Source organism: Rhinopithecus bieti, unplaced genomic scaffold, assembly GCF_001698545.2.
Source record: "Rhinopithecus bieti isolate Rb0 unplaced genomic scaffold, ASM169854v2 scaffold_23925, whole genome shotgun sequence".
NCBI lineage: Eukaryota > Metazoa > Chordata > Mammalia > Primates > Cercopithecidae > Rhinopithecus > Rhinopithecus bieti.
This window is the reverse complement of record NW_016811042.1, coordinates 346,236-369,532: the sequence shown is the minus strand read 5'-3', so window position 1 is coordinate 369,532 and position 23,297 is coordinate 346,236. Positions and strand designations below refer to the sequence as shown.

Below are 23,297 nucleotides of genomic sequence, written 5' to 3'. Positions count from 1 at the left end.
TCGGAAAAGTTTGAAGGGGAAGGGAAGACAAGCCTAGGCAAGGATGGCTAGGGTAGGGAGGTCCAAAGAATTACAAAGCTTTAGTCATCCAAGCAAAGAATAATCAGAAGACCACTGACAGAATTAACAGAGTTCAGGGATAATATCATTATACTCAATTCCTATTAAGATTTTGGTGTTTGGTCTCTCAGGTCACTTTTTTAGTAACTTCACAGACATATGGGTTCATAAAGAATATGTAGTAATTATTCATAGTTGTTTTGATTTATATAAACAGTAATCTTGTCTCTCAGCTCCAGAAAACCTTGCCTGGTGCTCCCTGAAGGCTCACAACATCCCAGCCTGGCCTCCATCACTCACTTATAATGTGTTTTGGGGTCTTGAGGGCAGGGAGCTTTCTCTTTCTTCTCTGAATTCCTAGGATCCAGCTGAGTGCCTGGCACATGGTAAGTACTCACATACACATTCCTTGAATTCCCTAGATTTCAATTTCCTTCACTGTGAAACAAGTCGGGCTAAACAATCTCCAGGAGCCCTTACAGTCCTCAGAATCTATGACTTTGACCGATCTGAAGTGGTCCAAGGCACTTTGCTTCACAGGAAGCTCACATCTTCGCTGTGATTGGCCTGAGATTAGGAGTTCAAACGACCAATGACCTGTGCACAATTTAGGGCCTAACCCTGCCCTGGCCGGTCAGCAAGAGAGTGTTGTGATACGAGCAGATGAAAGGCTTATGCCACAGCAGTGCCTGCAGTAGAGAAAGGATTCCCTCCTCCATCTCAGGCCCCACTGCTGCTGCTCTCCAGCCTGCAGTTTCCTCTAAGGCTCTGGATTGGCTGGAAGAGCAACAGAGGGCTGGGAAAGAGCTTCTATATATACCCCAGAAGGAAAGGCGTCCCAGATAGTTTTGAAGTTTTCAAAGACTGACTCTGCTGTTAAGAAGTTGTACTTGAAGCGGAGGAGCTAAGCCACCTGCCAAAATGTGCAAAGGACTTGCAGCTTTGCCCCACTCATGCCTGGAAAGGTGAGAACCAAGTTATTTTGGTTTAAGAGATGCAGATTTGGAGAATCTTTACTCAAGGGAGGCTGTCCAGAGGTAACAGAGGTATTGTAGTTTGTGGCTAAGCTGAGGTGAAACAGGTGCTTGACTGTAGACTGGGTATTATCTCTTCTCTGTAAACAATATAGAGACTTTGGAAGATCCAAACTGGGAGATTAATACAGTGTAGAGTATTTCATACATCATTTAATATCCAGAACATCATTTCCTTCAAGGAGACGCCTATTCTATAAGTGCTTATTTAGAGTAAAAACTGTATGGTTAAGGATATAGATTCCAACATCAAACTGTCTAGATTAGAATCCTGGCTCTACTACTTACTATTTGTGTGGCTTGGGGCAATTTATTTAACCTTGATATAGCTCGGTTTCCTTATCTGTAAAATGGAGATACTAAGCGTTCTCTACCTCACGGGCTGGTTATGAGGATTGAATGAATTAATGTATATGAAGCACTCAGAACCATGTCTGGCACCTAGTAGGACTGTATAAATGTTAGTTTTTATTAATGTACAGGAACTGGGAGAGGGAGGCAAGTTTGCAGTGAGGAAGAGGAAATTTCCCATTGTTCTTTGTTCTCTGACCTCATTAGATAGAAGTAGCTGGATGGCTAGACAGAGAAAAAGCCCTTGGGACATAGGGGTTATTTATTAGCTAGCATTCTTTTTCAGATAAATGCATCAAAATCTTTGAGGGTCCCTGGTTTCCCCTAGGCTGGACAACATTCTGGAGAATCCTAGGTATCTAGGCTAAGCAAATAGAAGAACAAATATCTTACTTATTAGAAAACTTAACCCAACCATCCTCTCTGATGCAGAGAAGTAGGGATGTTTCTTCCTTTATTAAGAATGTATTTGGTTAAATTGGGTTTGATCCCTCGTTATTTCAAGTAAATAAAGAAGATCCTTGCACAGATCTTCATCCCTAAAGGCATTAGCAATGTTTGTCTCAGAAGATTTTATTGTTTACTGGGCCATCTATGACTTCTGTCTCGTACAAGTTCAGGTCTTCTTTTTGATGACTTCCACTCTAGAAATAACCTAAAAATAATTTTAAGGAGATAACATTGTAGCATATAATTTTTTCTCCCAACAGTATTATCTAGCAACTGAATATGAAACCTCCAGGGAGACTTACTCTTTGAATTATAACTTTCAAACTTTTTTAAAATTATGATTAATAGTAAGAAAATAGTTTACCTAATGACCTTGTGCATACTTACATATTGATAATTAAATAAAAGCATAGAATGTTATTAGTGTTTTTAAATTTACATAAAAGAAACTTGTAGCTGTTAAGTTGCAGTAGTTAGATTGTAACTAGGGGATCAATATTGTCCATTGTACCAATCCTGGAGAAGAGGATGGGTTTTAAAGGTGGATACTATTTATTGCTATTAGCCTGTTCTTTCCTCTTACTTACTGTATAGAAAGCCTAAGAAATAGGGAGCATTTTCTGTGCCTTCTGTGCCTACTTATTGTTTGAAACTGTGTACTCTTATGTAGTGAATAAATCTTACCTTATTAATTGGCAAACAATTGACTTTAGAATGATTGTAACATCAGTTTGCCAAGCATTTTGTGATTCTATGACACACTGCTTGGCATTTGGTGAGAAATCAATAAAATTTCTGTTGAAACTTGCCATGTTCATTATTTTGCTTTATGTGTTCTCATAAATATGCATAATATTCACTGAGATATATGGATGGTACATTTCTTTCAATGATTTCTATTACTATGTTATATCTGATTCACTAGCAACATTAATATTGGATCACTTCATCTTTTAATGCACAGTAAATTCTTATGCACCAGGATATAACTAATGTTCATGTAGAATATTAAAGAGTGGTGAGTGGTAAAGGAGTGAGCTTTTTTCCTCATAGATTCACTGAGTCTTTTATTTATTGGAATGTGGTAGAATACTGCAATTATTGTGTGCTGTTACATGTTATTTCATAATCTGTTCTGATTGTAAACAGGGTCATTGTAATTTCTAATTACAATGCTGCCTGAGAAGAATGTTTTGGAGAAATGGAATTGTGGAGCTGTGAAGCTGTTAGCATGTACCCATGGAAAGGGTTTAACACTGTCTATTCTAAGGGGAAGATGATACTTGAATAAATGCTTCCAAATCTGCCTTCCATGGCTCTATTCTCTGACTCCCACCTTCCTCCCCCACACAGCCTCCTGCCTTTGCATTTCTTCTCTCCAAGCCACAAAAGGAACATGGATATGCTTCAATGCTTAGACAAAAATATTTTAAAATTCATATAAAATAACTTAGGGCAAAAAATACGCATATGAAAAATCTGTTTTAAATGAAAAGCTCTGCTGAAGAGTTCAGTTCTAACTTCTATATGGCATTAGAAACGAAATTCAGTTTACAAAAATCTGAATAGCATATCATTATTTATCATAGTGGAAACAGTACTAGTTAAGGAGTAAGGTGCAGACTCAGTTTTGTCATTATCTGAATTTGTGTCCCTGAGCAAGTTATTTCATTTTCCCAGGACTCTATTTGCTAATTTAATAGGTAAAAGTTGGATTCATTGTTCTCTAATATGTTTTCCAGTTCTAACGTAATGTAAACGAAGTGAGGTACGCTTAGTCTCAATGACTACTAAGAGATGTGATTAAAGGAAAATTTTACTATGTTTCTATAAAAGTTTGAGACCAGGTGGGGCATGGTGGCTCATGCCTATAATCCTCACACTTTGGGAGGCTAAGACAGGAGGATCCCTTGAGGACAGAAGTTTGAGGCTGCAGTGAGTCATATTGCACCACTGTACCCCAACCTGGGTAACAGAGCAAGAGCCTGTCTCTAAAAATCAATTAATTAATTAATGTAAAATAAACATAAAGTTTGGGAGGAATGAAGAATCAAATAATAAAAAATAATCAAGGACCCAGCCCTGTGCTGAAACCACTGGGCCACGGCAGAAGCAACCTGCTCAGTGATTCTAATGCTGATTTGTAAGAAAGCAATTATGAGAATAATTTGCTTCCTGTAAGGGGAATTGTTTTTGACAGCAACTCTTTATTAGCAAAGAATATAAAATAAACTTTTCTTAACAACAAAAGAGAAGTTTTTTTCCATAAGATTAAAAGGTGGAATATATATAATGGGTGAGGATATCCAAAATCTGCCGCATAAGGTAAGAAAATTTCAACAATTAACAAAGACTCACTTTTTCATGACATGTAAAGAGAAATCTAATCCTAAAAAATATTCCTTTCTTCATGTTTAGGGAACCTTTCAGCCAAAGTCAACTTTGATATATTTGTATAAACTATTCTTTATTTATTTAGATTTTTAAGACTATTGCTTATTGAAATTTTAAGTAGGCCTCACATACTTTTATATGTTTGAGGAGGCAAATAATCCAAACATTTGGGCAATGAATAACCATAAGCACACATTTTCTGCCCTCGGCATATTGAAACCTGTACTACATGGGTGAGAATCTTATACTGTCAATGAAAAAGAAACGAGTCGCATCAATTGAAGATCTTACTTTTGCCCATGATTTTCTAGTTTGAATTTTAGGCTTCTTTTGAAAATTTATTTTATTTTCAGAGTCTGTTGAATTTCTCTAAACAAGTTTGCATTTTAAAGTAAATATTCCTCTTTGGGAAAAGATGAATGTATTATGAAACAAAAAGTGTTACTATTGGCCAGGCACATTACTCCTGCCTGTAATCCCAGCACTTTGGGAGGCCAAGGTGGGAGGATCACTTGAGGCCAGGAGTTTAAGGCCAGCCTGGGCAACACAGGGAGACCCTGTCTCTAAAAAAACAAAAAAACAAACAACAACAACAACAACAAAAACACCACAAATATTAGCCAGGCACAATGGATAGCACCTGTAGTGCCAGCTATTCAGGAGCTGAGGTGAGAGAATTGCTTGAGCCCAGGAGTCTGAGGCTATAGTGAGCTATGATTGCCACCATTGCACTCCAGCCTGGGTGACGGAGTGAGACCCCGTCTCTGAAAAAAGAGGGTTATTTAAAAAAACCGAAAATACTAATAATTGAACTGGTTGCTTTATGTTATGATTACAGCTTTGAATGTTAGGCTTAAAACTGTGTGCTTATGGTTATTCATTGCCCAAAAGTTTGGATTATTTGTCTCTTTAAATATATAAAAGTATGTGAGGCCTACTTAAAATTTTAATGAACAATAGGTCTCAAAAATCTAAATATCATCATAATATAAGGGAACCAGTGCAGTTATTCATATTTTAAAGAGCTACAAGCCCTTTGCTACTCTGGGTGACTGGCATAGATCTGCTTTCTGTTTCAGACTAAAAAGGTTGCTAAGGGTATAATGTGCTTAATCCACAGTTCACACAGGGGCTTTTGGCCATCTCAAGGGTGTGTCAATGCTAAGAATTTCAGAAGCAATAGGAAGTAAATGGGAAAGGTAATTTTCAAACATTTATTATTTTTTAATTTATTTTAAATTTTTTGTTTTAAAAAATTTTGTTTTAAAATGTATTTTATTTTACAAAACAATCATTTTTCCCCATGTTCTCTGATTTATGTGGGTCAAGTGTGGACAATTTAGAATAGAAAGGCAGCTAATAAGCAGGACTACTAATGAACTAATCTTCTGAGGCTGTTCAACCTTTAAAAGCACTAGAGCGAGTCAAGGTTTCTGGGTTTTCAGGATTAATAAATACAGCCTTTTCCAAAGGCATGAGCACATCTTTGGGCTAATTGTAGAGAAAAGGCAAGCACCAAGTGAATTAAAGACTGGCAATTAATTTGAACAACTGATAGCTCAATTGGAGTGAATTGAGGACCATCAAAGAAGCCTGAGAGAGGTCCTAGCAGAGCCTTTGGTTGGGTTTAGGATTATGCTTGCTGAGAATAAGTATGAATTTCAAGCTTACTATAGCTGATATTCTAGAGACATCTTGAAAACATTGCAGTGAAACTTTAGAATATTAAGAAAGTGAATGAACTATTTAATAAAATTTGGAGGGGGATCACTAAGAAAACCATTTATTTTGATTCCTACTGATGAAACAATATCAATGATTTCTCTAGATTGCCTTTCAAATCTGTATACTTGCCTTAGGCATATGGATGAAAGACCCATGCCCTGCTCCCATGGAAATTGAAGCCCAGTTAGGGAGATAAATAAGAAAAAATTAATGCTCATTGTTGCAATCCACTATGAAGGAATATATCCATAAAGTGCTAAGAAGCACAGAAGTTGGGGTAGTAGGCGGGGCCCCTAGAGTTTTTGGTGGGCAGGGAAGAATTTACAAGGTTACAAGGATGATGCTTGAACAAAGTCTAAGAGGACAGAGTAGTTAGCCAGGTCTAGACAGGAAGAGGAGAGAGAAGGAAGGCCATGTAGGCCAAGGGGACAGCCTGTATGTGCAGAGACCCAGAGATGGGAGGGTGCAGCCAAATTGGCTGATGTTATGACATCTATGTACAACCTGTATTATCTCCCAGAGGCCAGCAAGGAGGGAAACCACTGAGTTTCTAGCCACAGTTAACCTCCTGGACAGCACACCCTGCATATGGTTCTCTGGGAACTTCTCCAGTGTTCATCTGTTCCCAACTCTGAGGATGGAAGAGATTTATTCAGGGGTAAGATGGCCATCCCCTTTGCCTAAATGATTCAATTACTAAAAAGATAGACTGTATTTGGTATGGTAGGCACCAAATAAACATTTTGTTGAAGGAATACATGTATGAATTTACAGCAAATAGAGACAGGAGCACTTCCAGGACAGCTTGGTGTTTTCTCTGCTTTCCTTGGGTATTGGGGAGACCAAGAACAGTATCAGTAGTGACATTTTAGGCCACAATGGGAAAAAGAGTGTGTGTTGCTAGATACAGACAGGTGTCTGCTATGAGAGAAGGGGAGTGGGGATTAAGAGAAAAAGAAAAGTGAAGGAGACTGTCTACATTTCTACAATGAGGAAAGCCTTGTTAAAGAGGTGAGTCTTCTTTTAGCTGTAATGATGGTATCCCTTAGGTGAGCTCTAGGAAATTGTACTACCTGGGCTGTTCCTCATGCAGTTACTGTTGAAGCTTCTTTAGTGAATTACATTCTGTATTCCAGCTAGTTGCCCCTTTCTATTCTTTCTTTCATTTAGTCTGGGTTATGCTGAATCACCAGATATCAATTCATAACACTTTTAGATCCCAGAATCTTACATTTTGAAACATCCCTGAAAGATTATCTAATTTGTTTCTCCTTCTCTAGCAAGGACTACACAATATTACGTGATAGATGACATCTAGGGAGAGAGTTTATTTATGTCTCCGGAGCCAGTGTTAATGGTTTTTGTCTGTACTGCTGACCAGAGAGCAAAGGGGCTAAATTTTAATTAATTCAGTCAGGATCAATAATTAGTAACAGGAACCAGAATATGGCTGGAGGCCAGAAGATAACAGCTTCCTATCTCTTTCCTCCTTTAAAGTTCTAATCAGTCCTCAGATAACATTGTATCTGCACTACTTTGAAGGCTGAGTCACCCAGAGGATAAAGACAGTGAAAGCCTGATTGTTTCTAACCATTGGAGAAAGTTACTCTTAAGATTACAGGATTCAGGAACAGGAAAGAACATGTGCAGAGTAAGGAAGGATGTGAGCTCACAATCTCTCCCTGGCCTCAAGACCAGCCCTTGAACTGTAATGTGTGGGGTAGAAAGAACAGTGGTCATAATTTCACTTCTATTTTTTCCTTACTGTGTGAACTTTGGGAAGTCACCAAACCTCTCTGAACTTCATTTTTTCATTTGTGAATGAGGATATTTATCTTGTGCTAAAAGAAATAAATGAAATATTATATGTAAGGTGACTAGTTTTTAGTAGAAGGACCCCTATTAAATAATTATTTTCCTTTTATCTTTCTTTTCCCCTTCGTAGGCAGTGAAGAAAACATAATTAAGTCAGTCAATTATGTGCCAAAGCCTTTGATAAAACTTACTTCTTTTATCCTTCCTCATCATAGCCTCATCTTTTAAAATAATAAAGATAAATTTATAAAATAGTACAATATTTTAAAATACTTTACTCGTATTTTTTCAACATATATATTTTTAAAATTATTATTGTTACTTTTGTTTCAGTAGTTTTGGGGGTACAGTTGGTGTCGGGTTACATGAATAAGTTCTTTAGTGGTGATTTCTAAGATTTTGGTGCACCCGTCACCCAAGCACTGCATACTGTAGCCTATAGGCAGTCTTTTATCCCTCATCCCCTTTCACCCTTGCCCCTTGATTCCCCACAGTCCATTATATCACTCTTATTCCTTTGCATCCTCCTAGCTTAGCTCCCACTTGTAAGTGAGAACATACAATATCTGGTTTTCCATTCCTGAGTTACTTCACTTAGAATGATAGCCTCCAGCTCCACCCAAGTTGCTGCAAAAGACATTATTCCATTCTAATATACAACATGGTGTATGTATAGCACATTTTCTTTATCCACTCGCTGGTTGATGGGCATGTAGGTTAGTTCTATATCTTTGCAATCGCAAATTGTGTTGCTGTAAACATGCATGTGCATATGTCTTCATATAATGACTCCTTTTCCTTTGGGCAGACACTGGATTGGGATTGCTGGATCAAATGGTAGTTCTACTTTTAGTTCTTTAAGGACTCCCCATACTGTTTTCCATGGAGGTCGTACTAATTTATAATCCCACCAGCAGTGTAAAAGTGTTCCCTTTTTACCACATCCGTGCCAACATCTACTGTTTTTTGACTTTTTTTTTTTTTAGTGGAGTCTCACTCTGTCGCCCAGGCTGGAGTGCGGTGGCGCGATCTCGGCTCACTGCAAACTTCACCTCCCGGGTTCACGCCATTCTCCTGCCTCAGCCTCCCGAGTAGCTGGGACTACAGGAGCCCGCCACCACGCCCAGCTAATTTTTTTGTATTTTTAGTAGAAACGAGGTTTCACCGTTTTAGCCAGGATGGTCTGGATATCCTGACCTCGTGATCCACCCACCTCAGCCTCCCAAAGTACTGGGATTACAGGCGTGAGCCACCACGCCCGGCCTGTTTTTTGTCTTTTTAATTATCAACATATATTTCTTCTTACAAAACATATCAACTCTTTAAAAAACAATAAAGACTCATTAAAACCATGATCATACTTAAAATTAACAATAATTCTATAATTCACTGAATATCCAGTAAGAATCAAAATATTTTCAATGCTCTTTTCTCAGTTGGATTTTTTGTATTATGACCCCAAAATATTCACACATTGAGATTTCTTAATCTTATATCTTTCTTAGTCAATAGCCTTCCTGTTTATTCTTTCTTTGCAATTTATTCATAAAACACAGTCTTTTTAGACACAAGCCTAAGAGGCTATATAACATGTGAGAAAGGTACTAGATGGGGAATACAGGCATCTGAGCTGTAACACTGGCTTCTACTACCTGGTAGAGGATAAGTCATGTGCCAGTTCCCCTCTCCAAGTATCACTATTACATTTGTAATAAGACGTGATCAATTATATGGTCCTTTATACTCCTTCTAGCTCCAACACCTACCTATTCTGAATTGGGACACCATGGATTTTGAGAAAATAATCCATTTTTATTCTAAATTCGTATCTCATCTAAGTCATATAGGAAGGCCTGGGAAACAAACTTCCAGATGTAGCTTAAAAGAAGCAATCGGCCGGGCACAGTCTCTCATGCCTGTAATCTCAGCACTTTGGGAGGCCAAGGCAGGCGGATCGCCTGAGGTCAGGAGTTCGAGAGCAGCCTGGCCAATATAGTGAAACCCCGCCTCTACTAAAATATACAAAAATTATCCAGGTGTGTTGGCAGGCGACTTAATCCCCCCTACTTGTGAGGCAGAGGCAGGAGAATAATTTGAACCCGGGAGGCAGAGATTGCAATGAGCCGAGATTGAGCCATTGCACTCAAACTTGGGGGATAAGAGTGAGACTTATCTCAAAAAAAAAAAAAAAAAAAAAAGCAATCAATTAAATATGTGCAATTTTCTTCCCATAATTTTTAAAAATCTCAATGGACTCAATTAAGAACCCCATATTTCTTTAAAAGACTTGTGATAAGTTCAGAATATACTCCCAATTTGTGAAAAGTATATATTAATATGCAGTGGAAAGTGATTCTGTTTTATTTTGGTGAATTCTATGAAGAAAAAGTTTCTTGTACAATTTGAGGATGAATTAGAATCTGAATCTAACAGTGTATGATGCTTGCACTTCATTTACAGTTAACTTCATTTTTTCTTCTTCAAGTGTGTAAGGTCATTGAGGGCAAGATAAAAAAGTAAACACAGACGCATCTGACTTTGGGGGTGTGACACCACTGACTACATTTATACAACACTACATTTTCTCCAGTGGGAAAGGGTGGCCCACTCCTGCCCTTCTGAATGCTGCTTGGAGGTAAACTTGTCGTTTGCCTTAACAGTGGAAAAGTTTTCATCATTGAGGATGGGATGAGAAGGGTATGTCAGGGTTTCTAGGCCTTTACATAATTAACCAATGTTCATCTGCCATCTGGGTAGATCATGGAGTACTGACAATTCTTGGACGTGCTATGAAGACTGCTGACTGCATAAATCCATGTCAGGTGTGTATATGCTCAGCAACTGCAAATTCCAACCAGATTAGGCACATATAGTTTGCCTCCAGACTAGGCATTAGAAATTGGGTCTTTCCTGGAAAATCTGTAGGTGTGGTCAGCCTAATTATAGGATGCATGCATTATCAACACAGCTAATCCATGTGTGTTTTTAGGCTTATTTACCCTGACCGTAGAGCTCCTGAAATGTCCAGAGTATTTATTTGCAAGGCGTTCCATTCAGTTGCCATGCCTAGGTAAAATAACAACCTGATTTTTTTTTCTCCTTCAAAAATAAAATATTTCAATGTTTAAAGGAATTGGCCAAGCAGCTTTTGAATACTTTGGACAGTAGATACTTGATGATCATGTTGGTTTCATGAATAGTAAGTGAGGCTAAGACCTTTATGCTATATTCTGCATGTTTTCCTTCCTGTTTCCCCAGGCACTGCTCAAAACAGCACTTAGCCCATCTGGACAGATCATTTAGAGACTTAAAACTCTACATTCTAGAAAGACATTGGAACTATCATATTAGAGTCAGAAGAAGAAAAGCAACACAAAATAAAGTACTTGTAAAAATGTGAAGGGCTCTCCTTCGCAAGTGTTTGTTATTATTAGCAAAGTGTGTGGAACTGTTTTGTTCAAGCTTCCACTTCTTGATATTTTCTTGTGCCGAACATCTGTTTCTTGATGAGGCACTTGTCTATGGGATTCAGGAAGTTTAGAAAGAATCAAGATGTTCCATTAAAAAATAGCTTCCTGTATTTTGGTAAGTTATTTTAAGTGATAGTTTATGAGAGATATCCAGTGAATGGGAGTGTGAGACCACATAACTTGTGTACTTGGGACAAGGTCAACAATGCAGGTCACACTGAAGACTTTCCCAGAGGATCTGGTGGTCTGATGCTTTCTGGATGACGAGCTTCCAGAGTCTTAAATCTTGCTTCTGAATCACCGAAGTGCAAAACAAGATGTCATTTGAACACACACATGCATGTGCATGCACACACACTTACACACTTGTACCCTCAATATTGTTTATGACTTGGATAAAAGATGCATTGTTTGTTGAAATCAGAGATTTGTGCACACAAACTGAAAGTGTAGCTGGGCCTGGTAGGAAGAAACATTTTTTCTTTCACAAAGATGAATGTAGATTGATGGGAAGTTTTTCCACCTTAGGCAAATAGGTATTTTCTGTCTTCATAGTTTGGATTTTACACTAAGTGGGAAAAACAAACTTTTTTCTCTCCTCACTCAATACTTCACTTCTGCACCCAATGTGTGGATTTTCCCCACCAAGAAATTCTCCAACTTTTTGTAGGCACCAACTGTGTGTTCTACAATTCAATTCAACTCTGACACTATCTACTTGGAGTTAACGTCATATCCCACAGGTTGAGGGCTCAGCCCCACAAGACTGCCCCCCACTTCAGATGCCAGTTGCAAGTTCAGCTATAAATTGGGGTTTCCTGTAATCCCTTCTTTAGCTTCAATAATTTATATAATGTCTCATAAGACACAGGAAAACAATTTAACTTTTACTGATTTATCGTAAAGGCTATTGCAAAAGATACAGTTGCAAAGGATACAGTTGAACAACCAGATGAGGAGGTACGTAGAGCAAGGTATATGGGAAGGGGCACAGAGCCTCTGTGACTTCTTCGGGTACAGCACCCTCCCAGCCCCTTGATGCATTCTTGTTCACCAACCCAGAAGCTCTCTGAACCCTGCATTTTAGAGATTTTTATGGGGGCTTCATTACTTAGTATAATTGATTATTAACTCAATCTCCGGCCCCTCTTTTCTCCCCAGAGGAAGCTTTGTTGAAAGCTCCAAGCTTCTAATCATGGTTTGTTTTTTCTAGTGACCAACCCTTATCCAGGAGGCCACCAAGAGTTGCCTCATTAGAGCAAAACACAGTCCTCTTACCCAGGAATTTCCAAGGGATTTAGGAGCTCTGTGTAAAGAACCAAGGTCAAAAACCAAGTATTAGAACAAAAGACGCTCCTAGCACCCTTATCAGTCAGGAAATTAGAAGAGTTTTAGCAATTTTGTGCCAGGAGTTTATGGCCAGAGACCAGGGGTTAGACTATGGCATAATAAGAAACGCACTCATGAAGGTAGTAAGCCAGCCCTTCACCCCTTCACTGCTCCCATTTTAGACAACCAATGTTTCAGTTACTTGTTTCACTTCTCCATTAAAGTATTACTCTGAGGAGGATATCTATCTGCTCATTGTTGGACATTACAGGCTATACAGTGTGTTCCTTGGTCTGAATAAATGATGGCTGGCTACCCAAATTGCTGCACTATCTTCTTTTATTTTTTTATAGCATTTTGAGCATTTGCATCTGACACTTCATAAGCAAAACGCCCTTTAGGGTCAGTGGCTATTCCTGTCAAGACCCATTTGTAGCCCTCCAAGGCCACTGGCATCAGTCTCACTTGCCAGCTATGTCCATGCCCTTACCACCAGGGAATCTGCCACAGCCATCGGCAGTCTCTGTCTCTTTTGCTGACAAGCTGGACAGTTCTTACTGGCATTTTGTTTTTCAGAGTGTACAAGAAGAGTATGTCCATTTTAGTCCATCTCTGCCTTGCTGTAGTACTCCCATATCCACTCATTTCATGGACCCAGGTGGCCACCACAGTAGAGCACACAGGGATATATATATGTATTGATCCAATCACCTTTCAAACCTGAAAGGGACTTCTGATGGCCATCAGCATGTCCTACTTTAATGAACCCCTTGAATTCCCATAGTAGTTTCCATAGAGCTGTGCCCCATGTGGGCATCCCTTTAATGGGCTAGGCTTCCACTGACCATATGACCAGGCAGTTGGCCACTGCCCATGAGTCAGTAAAAACTGAAACACAGAGGCTTTAATCATTGTTAAATTATTCCATCATTGCTAGGAAAACAACATGCAATTCAGCCCACTGGGCTCACCTGTTTTTATCTTCTTTGATAGGAGTGACAGTCTTCCAACAGGATGCTGTCCATACACCTTGGAACTACTGTCCACAAACCAAGTAACTCTGTTAGTCACTCGAGCACTGTTTATAGGGTATTGTCTAAATGATGATAGAGTTTGGCAGCTCCTCACACAGTTCCACAGTCAGTCCTATGGTAAAAGGGGCTCCCTGCTGGTATCTTCTCCTTGCATTCTCCAGGTAGTATGATCCTATGTAAGATCCTGTTCATTTTACTATGGAACTTTTCCAGGCATTGCCATCCCCATTAGAGTGTTTCTCTGATATCACCAAGACACCATGGGTATTTCAGGTTTCAAGATTATTTTACATCCTCAGTTATAGAGGCAGTTTCAATTCATGTCCAATAGCAAGCTAATAATTGACCCTCAAATGGAAATTCTGTAGTCCAAAGTCCTCATAGTTGTCATGAGGAGGCACTCACAGGCTTTTGCTATAAACCTCAGTCTATGCTCTGTATAGGGCTTTCAAACAAAGTCTCTGTGCATTCAGCCTCTACTCTATATTGCTTGGGCTTGAGCAATCTTATTGGTTCTAATTTAGCATGTTCAATTAACATTGTTTGGAGAGCAGATTTACATGTCTTCTGTGTTACAATACTAGGTAGGGGAAATACTCCCCAGTCAGATACAATGTTGATCCCCACTTCACACAGAGCCTACTTAAGCATTCCAACTTTCATAATTCTATCACATTCAAATATTCTCATAATTCTATCAAATTTCAAATTCTATCAAATCTCAAATTTTTCTGTTCTCTCAATTTCATTGTAGCCTAAGTGAGGATTTTACCAGTGGGTTTTGGTACCATGGTACGTGAGACTCCTGTTTCTAGGAGCTCTGGAAACTTTTCTTCTCCACTCTCTGACCATTTACCCACTCATAGCAAAAGGCTTTGGGTTCCTACAAGGGGGTCGAGCCTGGAGACCCTGACCCCTTTGTCAATCTTTATCTCAATTGAGTGGTCTAACTTTTGCTCCAAGCAATTGGAGGTCATATTTCTCCTTGTAATCTTAGTCTTCTGGCTTTTTAAACTTCTCCTAACTGGGGTAGATGGAAGGACTTGGTTAGGGCTCTTTAATCACCAGAGATCACTTTGACTCCCACGAACTTTGACAGTGTTGTATTAAGACCCTTGTTTTAACCCCATCAATGTTTGCTGTATTCGTTGCACTTCTTAATAACCATCTAAAGATTTTATCATGCTTGCATGAGTCCCATTTTACATCTCTTTATTTTTCTGTTTGTTTTGCTCCATTGAATCACCTAATGTCTTAATATTTTAAACATTTTTACCTTGTTGGGAAGAGTTGGGATGAGTTCCTTGACTCTTCCTTCTGCCCTTTGCCATCCTCTTGTTAACTACTCATATCGTTTTTATTAGTATATGTACAGTCCATGAGGGGAAGCCAAGATAGCAAATTCAATAAAACTTCCTAGATTGTCTTTTAATTTTGCCACAGTAAGATTATACGGAGTGCCCATGCAAATGGTGCTTTCTTACCTACAGCATTTACCATGTCCTGGGAACACAGGCATATTCAGTGAGTGAATAACCTGATTATCACCAGACAGTCCCACATGGCTCGCACTCTAAGCAGAACAGCTGCTTCATCTGGCCTGTTCTAGATGGCATTTATGTGGGGAAAGGAACAGTTCATTTTCTTGGGACAGACAGACCTTACAACTTTACAGTAGCTTTCTTCTGTCTTTCTTTTTTTTTTTTTTTTTTGAAACGGAGTCTTGCTCTGTTGGCAGGCTGGTATGCAGTTGTGTGATCTCAGCTCACTGCAACCTCTGCCTCCCGGGTTTAAGCGATTCTCCTGCCTCAGCCTCCCAACTAACTGAGACTACGGGCGTGTGTCACCATGCCCAGCTAATTTTTGAATTTTTAATAGAGACAGGGTTTCACCTCATTGGCCAGAATGGTCTTGATCTCTTGACCTCATGATCTACCCAGCTCCGCCTCCCAAAGTGCTGGGATTACAGGCGTGAGCCACCACGCCCGGCCACAGTAGCTTTTCTCTAGTTCACCAGGTTGCCTCTTCCCTCAGGAATAACCTCCTGTGTCTCTGGATCCTGTTTTACCATCTGTGATTATCTCATCATGAGCTGTGGGTCCAGAATCCACCCCAAATCCATTTTAGTAAAGGTTCTTCAGGAAGCTGATGATACCAATCCACAAAATGAAGGAACTCCTTCACACTATATGCCCTGGTTTCAGTAGTTCCTGGGTTGTGCCCTCTCCCTGTTGACTATCTTTTGGGTTACCAGAGGGCTCACAGGTAGTTCTGTTGTTCTGCATAATTTTTCCTTTTGTGGGTGCCCTTCAGGATAGTGGCTAAAGTGCAGACAAACTCATACCTGAACTTGGTCCAACACTGAGGTCTAACCCAGCACTTTGAATTTAGTTATTAAAGATAACAATGACCAGGGGATTGTATGCTTAGCATACCTCTTCTTAGTTTGTATTTCCTTACATATCCAATGAACCAGCTCCTCAGGAGTCAGATCTACCACCATTTCTAAACTCCATTGATAACTCTGGCTTTTAGCAACGGAGTGCAGTGCAGCTGCAGTTTCATACTATGTCGGAAAAGCTCTCCTCAAGCTGTGTTTTCCGTCTGCTCTCACACTACGACAACAATCATCAAGAAGACGTCTGCGACTTCTGGAAAAACTCCCACACATCAAGCACTGGACACCAGCTGAGTGTCCTCCAGTAAAATTCCAGCACTATCTACGCAGAGATAGCGTCAAATCCCAGGTTGAGGGCTCAGTCCCACAAGACTGCTCCCCCTACCAGTGGTAAGTTCGCACTTCTGGAACTTCTGACAAACCGACTTCAAGTTAAGGTTCTCAGGACCCCTCTTTGGGTTCGATTAATTTGCTGGAGTGGCTCACAGAACTCAGGGAAACACTTAACGTTTACTGGTTTATTATAAAGGATATTGGAAAGAATACAGAGGAAGAGACACTGGGGTGAGGCATGGGAGAGGGGGCGCAGAGTTCCCATGCCATCCCTGGTGCGCCACCCTCTGGGAAACTCCAGGTGTCCAGCTATCCGAAAGCTCCCTGAACCTACTTATCTTGGGTTTTTATAAGAAGTGTTTCTTATGCCAGGGTATAAGGCGGGACCTCTCAGGGGGATGTTTTAAGACCCGCAGTCACAAAGGTGGGAGATTAGAGTCCTGCCTGTGGTAGGTGAAAGGAAGGCTGGAAAGAGATTCTGTTTCCTAAGGCCTAACACACCCATTATCACAAAAGACTGTAACAAGGGCTATGGGAATTATGAACCAGGAACCTTGGACAAAAACCAATGTATATCGTAACACCACACATACTATAGGTGACTAGGGGGCCACAGCCATTCTCATTTAGCTGGCAAGATTGAGAAAAATGCAAATAAGGTTTTCTCAAATGCTAATCTGAGAGTTAAAATAACTTTTATTTTATTTTTAAAAATTTCCTTCTAATCTGTTATCTTCTGTATCCACTAAGTATAGCTCAGTTTTTATCTCCCTTCCTGGTCCAGATGGGGCCCTGATGTTTGTAATTACGCTGAAATGTGAGTGCAGATGGCTGGAGTGCAGCTGAGGGAAAGGGATACGTAACTGCCATTAGCTACTTATGGAAAAGATTTTATTAAATGGATTCTGGCTCAAGAGCATGAAAAAGAAACGGATACCAAAGACAGTTGACAATTGTGACAGACTAGGAATGAGTGCCTAGCACAATTTTGATCACACAGAGGCATGTAATAAAAGTCTACTGAATGGAATTGATAGATTCTGCTCCTTATATGGGATGTGAATTTTTTTCCCCTTTCTCTAATATGACCAGTTTAGAATCACAGACTGAGAATTGATTCAGGGTAACAGACCAATTCCTTCTTTTTTTTTTCTTTTTTTTTTTTTTCTGAGACGGAGTCTCCCTCTGTCGCCCAGGCTGGAGTCCAGTGGCGCAATCTCGTCTCACTGCAAGCTCCGCCTCCTGAGTTCATGCCATTCTCCTGCCTCAGCCTCCCAAGTAGCTGGAACTACAGGTTCCCGCCACCACGCCCGCCTAATTTTTTTTTTCATTTTTAGCAGAAACGGGGTTTCACCCTGTTAGCCAGGATAGTCTTGATCTCCTGACCTCGTGATCCGCCCACCTCGGCATCCCAAAGTGCTGGGATTACAGGCGGGAGCCACCACACCGGCCCAATTCCTTCTTGTCTAGATGAGAAAACAAGTCCAAACTGTTTTGGGGACTTGTCCAAGGTCACATAGTTGGAGTTTGAGCTTATGCAAGGCCTCTAGATTTACATTTAATCTTCATTTTATTTTATCAGATAGACTTTTATTTAGGAATTTTGGTCATATATTCATAATTTGGTCTGTCTTTGCTTTTCAGATATTTATTCTTCCGTTAGCACATCTTTCACAAAGTTTTGGTTACTACACTGCAATCTTTAAAAAGAAATGAGGCTGGGCATGGTAGCTTACGCCTGTAATCCCAGCACTTTGGGAGGCCGAGGTGGACAGATCACGAGGCAAGGAGTCCGAGACCAGCCTGACCAACATGGTGAAACCCCGCCTCTACTGAAAATACAAAAATCAGCCAGGTGTGGTGGTAGGCACCTGTAATCCCAGCTACTCAGGAGGCTGAGGCAGGGGAATTGCTTGAACCTGGAGGTAGAGGTTGCACGCCACTGCACTCCAGCCTGGGTGACAGAGTGAGACTCTGTCTCAAAAAAAAAAAAAGACTTTTTTTTCTCTATTTCTATTTGCCAGATGCATATAACTGCCAGTTAGAATACCTGAGCAACACGAGAGAGGTGATATTGCATGCTAATAATTAAAAGCCCATATGCTGACATGAGACCAGGTTGAATTATACCTCTATCTTTTACTTGGTGAATTTGAGCAAATCATCTAAGCTCTCTACGAGGTCACAGTAATACCTCCCTCACAGGATTATTGTGAGCACTAAATAAGTGTATGCATTGCATGTGTTGAGTGAACCATGCAGTTAACTGAGAAATGTGTGGTTTCTCTTAATGTTTGCTTTTTCTTAGTTATCTTCAGGTTGCGACAGCCTTGCAGCCCAACCTCAGAATGGATCTAGAACAGGGGACTGGAAAGCATCAGGCATTATCTTCAGTTCTCTACAGAGGTGTAAGAATGGGACTCCCATGAAAGGGCCCCTTGCAAGGAACATTAGAAAGTAAATGAGACAACTGGATGACAGGAGGAAGGAGAGAAGGGAGGATCACAGATAACCAAGTTGAGCTTGGGGGGTTGAGAGGATAACTGGACACTTGATGGAATATGATTATGTGAAAAAGAAGCTATTTGTAGCAGGTGATGGGTTCATTCTTCTGAACTCTCGCCTTGTCTTGTAGGAATTTTTAGATGATTTCAAGTCAAAAGCCCTGATCTTCCTGGACAATTTAATAGTTGTTAGTTATTAATTTGATTTCAAAAACAGCTATGACTCCAATATGCAAGACTCCAGGGAATAATTCATAGGTACCATGGCCATAAAAATGAAGCCCACCCACACCCCTCTGCGTGTGTGTGTGTGTGTGTGTATAAAGACTATAGGACACTGTCTTGTCTGGTTTGAGCTTTTGGGTTTAGGAGATAAGGAGCAATATTGGAACAAATAGCTGGTTCAGGAAAGGAAGATTAGATAAGGCTGAGAAACAGATAATTCAAAAGAGGTTAAAAGAATTAGGATTATCTATTAACTGAAACTAGAATGGTAGAATGAGGATCAGAGAACAGTCTGACTGGTTTTAAGTCTATTTTCTATAGTTAACTAAGTTTTAAAAACAAAAGCTAAGTGAGGTGTAATAGTTTCATATTTGCTGCTATAACAATTGTCACAAGCTTAGTCACTTAAAGCAACATGAATTCATTCTCATACAGTTCTGAAAGTCAGAAATCGAAAATGGATCCCTAGGGCTGCATTCTTCCTGGAGGTTCTGGGGAAAATTGACTTATTTGCCTTTTCTAACATCTAGAAGCCACTTGCATTCCTTGACTCATGTTACAGCCAGCAGTACAGCATTTTTTAATCTTTCTTTCTGCTTTCATTGTCACATTGCCTTCAGACTTGACCCTGCTGCCTTCTTCTTACAAGATTCTTGTAATTACATTGGGACAACTTAGATAATCCAGCATAAATTCCCACTTCAAGATCCTTAACTTTATCACTTCTGAGAAGTCCCTTCTGCCACCACAGAGGGCGATGTGGGGATGTAACTTTGACCATCTGACTTGTTCCCCTTTCTCCTTTTATTTCTGTTTGTATGCCACGCTAACCCTTCTTCTGTGACCTAGATACTTTTTCATTTAACAGACATTGTTCTTCCCCTATTTTTTTGGAGGGTTGGGGTGGTCAGTAAAGGTTCCTAGCACTCTCTGTGGCTTCTCCAAGTTCTCAGGTCTCTTTTTTTCCCCCTTGGTGGCATGTTTTGTAACTGATGGTCTCCTGTCACTTGTGACTTGCATTTGAAGTACATAAAATTACATTTCTATCTGTTTAAAATGGTTCATATCTACAGTCTAGGAAAGTGTACTCAGCCCAAAGACACCCTGTTGTCTTGTGGCAACAGGGTGACCTTTTGCTTGGTTCCTAGACTTTGTTGCTCCATTAAGCCCAGATCTCTAACTTAGTGACTCCTGTTCCAGTAACCACACAATTTAGGGGAGTTTCTATTCTTTAGTCCTCAATGTGCAAGAACAACGGGGCAGACTGCATGGCTTATCGGGATGAAAAGGAAGGAATATTCTAAGAATGCTGAGGAGAAGTTTCCAGGAATGTGATTTGCATGGACCCCGAAAACTTATTTGAAATTTTTAGAAAACGTATTAGGGAAATGTGAACTTCTATATTAAACATTGGAAGGAATCACTGGAGAGATGGGAGAAAGACAGGAAGAGGGTGCCTGCTTTGGGATCCAAACCAATACCATTTCCTTCTCTGGCATGCAAGGTCCCGGCAAGATCTCCCTCAGAGAGAAACTATCCCTTCATTCTGTAAACTCTTAAATAACTTTTCAATTATTCTTGTAGTTTATATCACTTTTACTCAATTTTCCTCAGAGTCAACTTGTCTGTGTATTTGATATTATCTAATTTAATTCTTAGCATAGTCTTCCAAGTAGATATTATCAACATTATTATTTTACCAGTGAGTAAGTTAAATGTCTGGCCCAAGGACAGAAAATATACTCCATAACCCTGAGCTTAACTTCAGATGTGTTAATTCAAAACCAAGGGCTCTACCATATCACAGCTGCATCTCAATAAAAGCATCTATACCTGTCTCCTTTGTAAAATGAAAGCAATTTGAGGTCAGGAATAATTGCTTATTAATTTTGTAAAACAACCCCATAGCATCTAGTACAGTGCCTGACAAATTTGGTGGTTGCTCTGTTAAAATCGGACAAGTAAATGAATACAGAAATGAATTGAATGCATAAATCAGTAAACAGATTGTTCCTGAAAATAGAAATCTTGGGAATAATAAGTGGCTGTTAAATTTTGGGGGGAGAAAGAAGAAATGGTTTGAGATCTAATGTTTCAGAAACAGTCCTCTTTTTCCTCATTGTGATGTTATTATTTTCCTCAGCAAACTATTTTAAAAAGCTGGCAAAGATAAATGTTGACTAAGTATTGTTGTTTGCAGTAATGAATTTGTATCTTTTATGTAAATGTATTGTGAGAGGACACATTAAAGTTCTGGGAAATGTAGTTTTATTAAGTGATGTAATACATGTTAATGTTTATTAAGATCTCAATTAATTTTACCTTTCTCTTCTTTCCCTCCCTCCTTCTCCAATACCTTTTACTACCACTTCCATTTACATTTTCATGATATATAAAATGAGTTAAAAATAGAGCCATGTACAATAAGAAACTTTCAGTCTATAAAGCCCCTCTGTATAATTCAAAGCAGAAGGACATGGAGACACTCCAAGGCTTTGAATGACTGCAGTGTTCAGAGGAGCTCTCGTGGGAATCCCTTCTGACCCCTCCACCTTTGGAACCCAAAATAAACCATAAATGCCTGTCTTCCTTGACTTGAGGACAATTTTCCCACTATTCATTATCTGGCTTCCAAAATGAATTGCCAGAAGTCCAGCCATCCTGCCAACAACATTTGGAATAAGATGGGGGAATTTAAGGTCAAAGGGAAATAAACTGTTTCTGTCCTATTGGTCTTGTCCCTCCACTGTCTCCTTCCTTACCCCCAGTAGCCTACTATGAGGGATGAGCATGTCAGAGACAGCCCAGAAAAGCATGGGAAATATCTCAATTTCCACGGGAATCCTTGAGTAGGGAATGGCCAGTGCTTGGGAAAAACAACACTGTTTTTAAAACTAAAGTAAAATTACAGCACCGGGGGGTAAGATTACAATGTAATTGAGCTGAATTAGGCAGCAGTGGAGGTCTCCACACTGGCTTTCTTTGTCACTCCACAGGAGTTCCCAATGAAGAGGCCAGCAGTGTATCTTCTCTTTGCTATCAGAATTGGTTGCATTATGAATGAGGTGGAGATCTTCTGAAAGGAGTTTACCTTGAATATTAGTCAAATAGATCTTTGTTGAGCCTATCCTATCCCATCCTGTCCTAGGCTAGCCTATCCATTCATCCATGCAATTAACATATATTAATCAACACACATATACGAGATACGATGATAGGGATAGGAGAAATATGATAGTGACAATAATAAAAATAGGTGACATTTATTGAGTATTTATAATACTATACACCAAGTTCCATGTTAAACCTCTTAATGCATAATTTAGCGTCACAGCATATCTATGAGTTAGAAATTCTATTATCACCATTTTTACATAGAAAAATGAAGGGTCGGAATTTAATTTATTTGCCCAGTGTCACTCTGCTGGTAAGTAAGAGCTGGAATATAAACCCAAGCAGTGTGGACCTGTGATCTTATCATCTATGTCATCCTGAGAGTTAAAGCAACTTTACGATACTTAGTTATTTTTAAGATGCTTTGGGGAGACCAAGGAAGTAAGACATGGCGCCCATCCACATGGAGCTTGCTATCTCACTGGGAGTACATACATATGGGACTCTTAGGTATACATTACAACAAGCTAGAGTCTTTCCGTGAAAACGTGCTATCCATAACTTTAGAAGAAGAAATGCATTCTGTTCTTTGCTCTGTAACTTATTGGCCATGAGAACTTGGAAACATCTTTTAATGTCTGTAAATCTCAGTTTTTCCACTTTCAAAATGGGGAGGTGCAAATTAAAAGCTCTCTGAGGTCCCTTAAATTTGCCTCTGTTTTGTGATTTTATAGTAGAAAAGCGATAAAGCAGTCTGGGATGGAGTCGTTACAGAGGTTTCAAGAAAAGAGTGAGACTTGTTCTGATCCTGGAGTATTAAACTGGCATAGAGGTGGAGGGAGAAAAAGATGGTGTGCTTGGGAGATACTGAGGAGGCCAACAGGAGTAGGTGTACACGTGGTTGTGTAGAATAATGGGAAATAAGGTTAGCAATTGAGGATGTTAGAAGGAAGAAAGTGATGTTTGAAGTAGATATGGTAGATCAGCGGTTCTCAAAGCGTGGTCCTGAACCACAGATGTGAATCCTCCAGCCCCACCTCAGACCTCCTGAATGAAGAAAA

General features: G+C 39.7%; 1 protein-coding gene and 1 long non-coding RNA gene across 2 annotated transcripts in view; one reads left to right on the top strand and one right to left on the bottom strand.

Annotated features, from left to right (window-relative positions):
* Positions 1–23,297, bottom strand: part of LOC108543088 (uncharacterized) — a 51,708-nt gene that overhangs the window by 9,602 nt on the left and 18,809 nt on the right. The gene's annotated exons all lie outside the window — the stretch shown is intronic.
* Positions 644–23,297, top strand: part of RGS5 (regulator of G protein signaling 5) — a 55,355-nt gene continuing 32,701 nt past the window's right edge. The window contains exon 1 of the mRNA XM_017893426.1: positions 644–1,025. Within this exon, the coding sequence (XP_017748915.1) occupies positions 982–1,025 (44 nt within the window). The 5' untranslated portion in view covers positions 644–981. The remainder of the gene's footprint in view (positions 1,026–23,297) is intronic.